The 7,768-nt window shown below is 42.6% G+C and overlaps 1 protein-coding gene across 1 annotated transcript in view; it reads left to right on the top strand.

Annotated features, from left to right (window-relative positions):
* Positions 1 to 4: 4 nt before the first annotated feature.
* LOC115276534 (uncharacterized protein C10orf88-like) overlaps positions 5 to 7,768 on the top strand; it is a gene marked incomplete at its 5' end in the record, with an annotated part of 11,032 nt that continues 3,268 nt past the window's right edge. The window contains 4 exons of the mRNA XM_029920570.1: positions 5 to 66; positions 1,198 to 1,267; positions 4,608 to 4,814; positions 7,560 to 7,642. Coding sequence (XP_029776430.1) covers positions 5 to 66; positions 1,198 to 1,267; positions 4,608 to 4,814; positions 7,560 to 7,642 — 422 coding nt within the window. The remainder of the gene's footprint in view (positions 67 to 1,197; positions 1,268 to 4,607; positions 4,815 to 7,559; positions 7,643 to 7,768) is intronic.

The raw sequence follows: 7,768 nt of genomic DNA, 5'->3' as shown, positions 1-7,768 counted from the left end.
CTACTTAGGAGAGGAGTACTGCGGCACCAGCAGGGGCGAGAAAGCGTGTAGTGATCCGGTTAACAGGTTTGTAACTTGCTGAGGCAGACGCGTTCCCCAAAGCGTGTTGTTCCTCCTCAGCTGTTGTGGTATTTGATTCTCTGACGTTGATGCCGGACGCTAGGGGAGAGAAGATACAAACATACCAGCAGAAACGGAAATTTCTCCTTTTAGGGGATCTTGGAGATAGTCTAGGTCAGCTTTCTCAATTTTTATAAATGGAAATTTAGAACTAATCGAGGGAGCTGACCAGATAGAGGGTTGTACTTGTTAGACTGTATAGACTGTGTGGACTACAAGGTAGTACTTCTTTCTTCTTCTTGGCCTTTTTTCTACACGCACGAACAATAGTCTCTCTGCCAGAGGTGATTTGGCTGTTCGTCTGGAACATTCCACATATGTTTCTGAAAGGAAATTTGTAATAGATGGCACACAGGCCCAAGTCTGTGCCTCTCCAGCCTGTGTAACCCACAGTTCAGCATGTTATAGTGTGATTTTTGTCTAGATTTTTTTAAAGACTTATTTTTATCTTTGGCAAGATAGAAAGCATGCATGTGTGGGTGAGGGGCAGAGAAAGAGAGAGAGAGAATCTGAAGCAGGCTTTATACTCGCGGGGAGCCTGATTCGGGGCCTGATTCCAGGATCCTAGGACCATGAGCTGAGCCAACATCAAGAGTCGGTTGCTCAACCAACTGAGTCCCCCAGGGCTCTGATTTTTCTCTAGGTTCTTATATAAAGCTTCTACCCTAATTGAAAATCAGGATATATGTAATGGCTTAGAAACGAATTTAAAAAAAATTTTTTTAATTTGAGTGTCGTTGATGCACAATGTTACATTAGTTTCAAGTATACATCACAGTAATTCATCATCTTTATAGGTTATGGTGTGCTGACCACAAGTGTTACTAACAGTGTCGTTGACTGTATTCCCTGCGCTGTACCTTTTTCGTCCATAATTTATTGATTCCATAACTGGCATCCTGTGTCTCCCATGTCCTTTCATCCATTTTGCCCATCCTCTGGCAACCATCAGTTTGTGTTCTGTATTTATAGGTCTGATTCTGCTTTTTGTATTTTTGCTTAGTCTTTTGAACAATTTTTAAGTTTAACTATTAAAAATGATAATGAAAGTAAAAGTAATGTAAATTTCATTTTTAGTGAGCACGAAATTATTTTCTACAAAAAATATTTAAAATTGGAATCTCCCAGTCATGCTTGTAAAATAAAGGTAAGTCATCACTAAGTTTTAACTAAGTTGATAACTGCAAATATTTTTGTATAATTTGTGTTTCTTTTCTGTTGGTTTCATAATATGCTCAATCTGCCTTTGCTCCTGATTATTTTTATCTAAAAGTATGATGTCACGATAACTGCATGCAGTTTTGGTTTCATTATCTCAAGAAAGATGGAAGGGAATTCGAGAAGTTTAGAGAAGAGCATCTAAAAGTAAGGGATTTAGAGTGATGTCTTGAATATGAAAAATACTGTAGAAGTGAACCTAGTGGTATCACTAGAGCCTAGAAAAGATTGCCTGAACTGGAACACGCAAGCCCAGGGTAGTAATTCTGCTTTGTTGACTAGTTAAGTAGCCTTGAGCAAATCTCTTTATTTCTTTGGAAGTGTCTCATGGGTCAATTAGAGGACCCCGGGGGCACCTGGTGGTTCAGTAGGTTAAGCATCCCACTCTTGATTCTGACTCAGGTCATGATCTCACAGTTTGTGGGATCGAGCCCCATTTTGGGCTCTGCACTGACAACACAGAGTCAGCTTAGGATTCCCTATTTCCCTCTCTCTCTGCCCCTCCCTCCATCCGCATGTGTGTTCCTCCCTCCCTCATAGATAAATAAATAAATAAATAAGGGCCCCTGGGTGACTCGGTTGGTTAAGGATCTGACTTCAGCTCAGGTTGTGATCTCATGGTTTGTGAGTTCGAGCCCCGCATTGGGCTCTGTGCAGACAGCTCAGAGCCTAGAGCCTGTTTCAGATGGATTCTGTGTCTCCCTCTCTTTCTGCCTTTCCCCTGCTCACACTCTGTCTTTCTTTTAAACCTAATAAATATTAAAAAAAAACCCACATTTAAATAAATAAATAAAAAGTTAGAGGACCAAAAAACCAAAAAAAACCCTCCTTAGTATCCTTGGTATGTACATGAATGCATCATCATCATTCCTAATAGCCAAACGCTTACAAATAAGACAACCCAACTATCTGTCAACTAGTAAATGTACAAACAAAATATGGTATAGTATACCCACACAACAGAAAAGTATTTAGTCACAAAAAGCATTGAATTACTTAAACATAGTACACACACTGGTGAACCTTGAAACATTATACTGTGTGAAAGAATTTGGGGCCTTATATTGTATGATTCTGTGTGTGTGTGTGTGTGTGTGTGTGTGTGTGTATATGGTCCAGAATTGGCAAATCCATAGAGACTGAAAGATTAGTTGTTGTCTAGAGTTGGAGGGCTTAGCGGGATGGGGAGCAACTGGCAGTGGATAAAGCGTACTTTTTGGGGTGATGTTCTAAAAGTGCAATGGTTATACCACTCTATGAATATACTAAAATCCACTGAATTGTACACTTTAAATCAACTGATTGATTGGCATGTAGATTATATCTCTATATATTTTTTAAAAATTTAATGTTTATTTTTAGAGAGAGAGAATGAGTGAGTGTGAGGGAGAGGTAGAGAGAGAGGGAGACACAGAATCTGAAGCAGGCTCCAGGCTCTGAGCTGTCAGCACAGAGCCCAACACAGGGCTTAAATGTGTGAACCATGAAATCATGACCTGAGCTGAATTCAGATGCTTAAATGACTGAGCCATGCAGGCCCCCTGTGCTTTTAGATTTTGTTAAACGGAAATAAACCTTGTAATCTTTTTATCTCCACATTACTTTATACAGGGTTACAAGACTTTAGAATAAGACAAAATAAGTAATTTCATTATCTGCTGGTGGCAAATTTACAGAACTGATTATTCCAAGATACTGTTTTATTTAGTATGTATTAATAGCTTTCAGATTTATTTAAAGTGATTCATTCAACAAGTATTTGATTGCCTACTGGTGTTAGATACAGTGTTAAGCATGTAGGAATTAGCAGTAATATAATGACTGCCCTTGGTTACCTACATTCTAGTGTGATGAGATAGATTATAAATTGACTCAGTGAGTCAAATGTGTCCCATATTCAGTGGTTGGGCTCTGAGGATGAAAATGCAGAAAAGGGATAGTAGGGTGGTTGGAGGGTAGGGGTAGAAATTTACTGGGGAGATTCCTTGATTGTTGAGGACAGTCCACGTCTTTGCTACCACACTCAGAGTTCTCGGGTCATGGTTCTGGTTTGACTTGTGTTTTTATGTTCCGTGTGGTTTTGTGTGTGCCTCTGAAAGTAAATGCTTTTGGTAACTCTTCTTCGGAAGCTCTGTGGGAGTGCAAAGGCTAGTTTCATTTAGAGAGATCTTATCGCTACTAGAGCTTATTCTGGAGCAATCACATATGAAAGTTAATAGCTCCTGACGCATATTTTTGAGCACTTACTTAGCGGTAGGTACTGGGAATTTTAATTTTAATCTTCAGAACAACCATGTGAAATCATTGTTGTTACCCTCCCTCGTTTTATTCCTGATTCAGGTTTTCACCTTTTCCCAGGGTCGCACAGGCTCTCAGTAGAGTTGTCATTGAACCCAGTTCGATTCTAAATCCTATTCCCTTTCCACTCTGCTACTTTGTTGTCCAAGTCACACATGAAAAGTATCTTTTGGTTCAGAAATAGGGATGAAATGAGGTAGCATAAAGGGTTGGGCAGGACCCTGCTATAGAAGCCAGAAGAGCTAGGTTCCAAGCTTGACTTTGACGAATATGGGTAGCCCTTTGACAAGTCAGAAAATCACCCCTGACCTCGTCTTTTTTGTGTGTGAACCAGCAGGTTATGTTAGACCATTCTAACTTTCTAACTCTAAATTCTAAAAGACAGGCTTATTTTTAGCATTTCAGTAAATACTTTGGCAGTGCCTTTGTATTAAGTAGTAGTGTAGCTGGCTGTGCTGTGTTAAGTTCTCAGTTGGTACAGTTTATCTTTATTCATTAATTTAAGTGAATGAAACTTTATTGTAGCCTCTTTTGGCTCTTCTGTATATTTTTTCAGTGTCAAATGATACTGTCTTTTTAAAAATGTTTATCTATTTTTGAGAGAGAAAGAGAGAGAGAGAGAGAGAGAGAGAGAGAGAGAGAGGCAGGCTCTGAGGCAGGCTCCATATTGACAGCAGAAGGCTGGATGCCGGGCTTGAACTCATGAACCAGGAGACCTGAGCTGAAGTTGGATGCTTAACCTGAGCCACCCAGGCACCCCTGAAATGATATGTTTTAGTTCCTATGAGCCTCATAATAAATTAGAAATGCTGACCATTACAATTTTCAGGAAAACTTAAAAAAATGGAAATGTATTTAAAGTTTTGTTTTCTTAAATATGTTATTATTGCTAGTTTATATTAAAAAGTGACCTTAAATAGTGATTATTGTTTAATGTCATTATTTTCCGGAACGTCTTTGTTTTGGAACAGTTGCTCTCCTTTGGTGAAAAGCAGTGCGTGTTCATCAGTAAAGTTGTGGTGCACCTGAGGCGGCTTTCAGCCAGTTCTTCAGCGAGCTCTCCTGCTCTGGGATCAAGGATAGACCTCCAGAGGGTTCAGACGCTCATGGAGTCCATGGGGTCAAAGTTGTCGCCCGGGGCTCAGCAGCTGATGGATATGGTCAGATCTCAGCAGCAGGTGGGTAGACCTGGATTCTGTCCTGGGACTCCTAAACAGTTCAGAGCGACGGGTTTTCACAAGGACATGTACTGACTTAGTCTTTTCTTTGAACTTTTACTATTGATTTGACAATTGCCTTTATTTACTTTTGTAAAATAAGTTAATAGACTTACCCTTTTATGAAATATTTTTGTTACATACCTTCACAGTTTTCCGTGAATTTATCCACTCATTCATTCAGCAAATATTTATTAAGCACCTTCTCAGTGAATAAGGCAGTGTTTTAAGCACTTTAGAAAGTTCAAAGATCAATTAGTCTATAGCCTATCTTTAAGGACCTTCATAGTCTCATTTTATCTAGGCCTTTAAAGAAGAAGGATGGGGCCAGGCAAGTAAATTTGGAGGGATGAGGTTTGAGAGAGAAAATGGGATTAACTCTTTAGCACCAGAAGGAACAGGGTACAACTAGGGCATGAACAGGAGTTCACTTCTCTGGGGTAAAGTGAACTCCTCATGGGCCCTTCTTCCTCGCTCTGGCTCTCCGTTACCTCCTGCCCAGAGAGTTCACTTCTCTGGGGAAGGGGGAGTTGAGCTTGGGGCTGGTCATAGAGGGCTTTGAATGCTGTCCTGAAAGTTCCTAGGTGGTTTCGTGTACCTTTGGGGGAAGTTCTAACCCAGAGTTATGCGTAAGAGGAATGAGAAGGAACGGTGAATCAGTAGGACTTGAGACTCCGAGGGAAGCAGCTGTCTATTCATTCCCCCCATCCAGGTGAGAGTTAAGGAGGGTCTAAAATTGGACATATACCCTGAGGCTGGGTTGTGAGTTGCTCAGGTGATGGTCAGGGCTTGACAGCTAACTTGACATTGGTGTTGCTGGAGAGAGAGAAAAGGGTTAAAAGTGAAATTGAGGTTTTGAAGATGGGGCTCCCAACAGTATAAACAGAACCCAAGGGAGGCAGCTACTTGAGAAAAAGGGAGTTTGATTTGGGGAGTATTGCGTTCTGGCTGTGAATGCAACAGTGCCTGTGGTGGGGAGCAGAAGGGAGGTGAGAGGGGCACCCCGGCGGAGGGTGGGGAGGGAGGTGAGGGAGAGCCAGAGCGAGGGAGGAGGGCCCATGGGGAGTAGATGCGTTTGGGAAGGACACAGGGAGATGGACACGGAGCATGAGAGGGGAAGGCCAGCGGTGTGAGCGGGCAGCAGCGGGGAAGACCTGACGTCGGGGGCACCGACCGCAGGTTCCGGTGCTAACATTTGTGCTTGTGTTATTTGGCGTTGCTTCAACTTTTTGACGTACCTTTTCTCATGGTCAAAATCTAAACAATAATACTGCTAAGATCATAGGATTTATGGGAAAGGTTAAAATAAATGGTATAAGAAATAACTTGTGTGCCTCTTTTAAGATTTATCAATAGTAATTTATTTATTTTAAGTTTATTTATTTTGCGAGAGAGCGCGTGCGCGATGGGGGAGGGGCACAGAGAGAGGGAGACAGAGTATCCAAAGTGGTTCCATGCTGACAGCACAGAGCCCGATGCGGGTCTCAAACCTACGAACCATAACGTCATGGCCTGAGCCGAATGTCAGATGCCTAACGGACTGTGCCACCCAGGCTTCCCCACCAATACTAATTTAGCATAGGTGCCACGGACACAGTGGGCAAGAGAGGGAAACTAGGAGAATTGACGGCCATCACAGGAACCGTGGAAAGGAGGGGTTCAAGTAAGTACCAGGTTCATACTTTTCTTTCTCCCGCACCTTGTGTCACCTCGACACCGCAGGAGGTCGGCGGCTGGCCTCCTGCCCCACTGCAGTCCATTCTCCACAGGGCAAGCGGAACAGTCTCAAAGGGCAAACCAGACTCGTCCTTCCCCTGTGTAAAGCCCTCTGACTGCTTCTCTCACACTCAGAATTAGCCCAGGTTCCTTACCTTGGCGTCTGAGGTCTGGGCCGCCTTTGACCCCTTAACCTCCTGTCCTTCCCACCAAATCTTGGACGCCGAGCTCCAGACATGCTGATGTGTGTATTCCTCAGGTTCTCCACTGTGTTCAGGACCTTCGTCCTCTTCACTTTTGTCTCTCCAGAAGCCCTTTCCCCAGAGCTTGGCCAATCTGGCTTTTTCTTTTTAGTAATATTTCAGCCTAAGTGTTATATCCTTATTAAGACCTTCCCCAGCTGCCAGTTTAAAATAGCCTTTCCAAGGGCACCTGGGTGGCTTAGTCATTTAAAAGTCTGACTCTTGATTGTGGCTCAGGTCATGACCTGATGGTTCGTGAGTTCAAGCCCCACTTAAGAGTTAAGTCGGTTAGGAATAGTTTTGCTCTCCTCTTGGGGAAGAATCAAAGAGTGCAGCAGAAACATGGGGAGATCATGTAATCATCACAGAAGTGAGCCAGAATCTTGGTGTGGAATAATACAGCCCCAGTTCAGTTGAGGCTGCAGAACATCGTCTATTATCTTACAGATCATTAAAGCAGACGTAGCCAGAAGTTGGCTCATTTCAGCCCTCGTGGATGTCACAAATGTACTTTCAGCAGATTAAGCTATCTGGCGTGTCGTTCGTGATAACCTAGCTGTAAAAGATTTCCTTAGGTTAGCTTATTCTGTGTGAAATTTGGTGGATGATACTTAAGTCTAAGAAAGTTATCAATTAATTGTAATTTAGTTGAGAATAGTATATTTTATTACTGTAAATTAAGTAGGAGCGGCGACACTAATGCTAATGCAGTTTTATTAAGCATGCTAATACTTAATATTTCCTTTAGGGAAAAACAACACTGAAATCATTAAAAGCCTGGGCTCTGGAGTCAGGTGGCCCGGGCTCACGCCCCGGCTCTGCCGCTGACTAGTTGTGTTACCGTGGACACGGGCCTCCAGCCTGGGTCTCCTCACCTCCGGGTCGGGATGGTGATTGTGGCCTGCTTCGTGTGGGTGTTTCGAGGATCCGGTGACGAATGCACATTGCCTGCCTCAC

Source organism: Suricata suricatta, chromosome 2, assembly GCF_006229205.1.
Source record: "Suricata suricatta isolate VVHF042 chromosome 2, meerkat_22Aug2017_6uvM2_HiC, whole genome shotgun sequence".
Taxonomy (NCBI): Eukaryota; Metazoa; Chordata; class Mammalia; order Carnivora; family Herpestidae; genus Suricata; species Suricata suricatta.
Note: the sequence above shows the minus strand (reverse complement) of the source record. Positions and strands in the feature narration are given on the sequence as shown.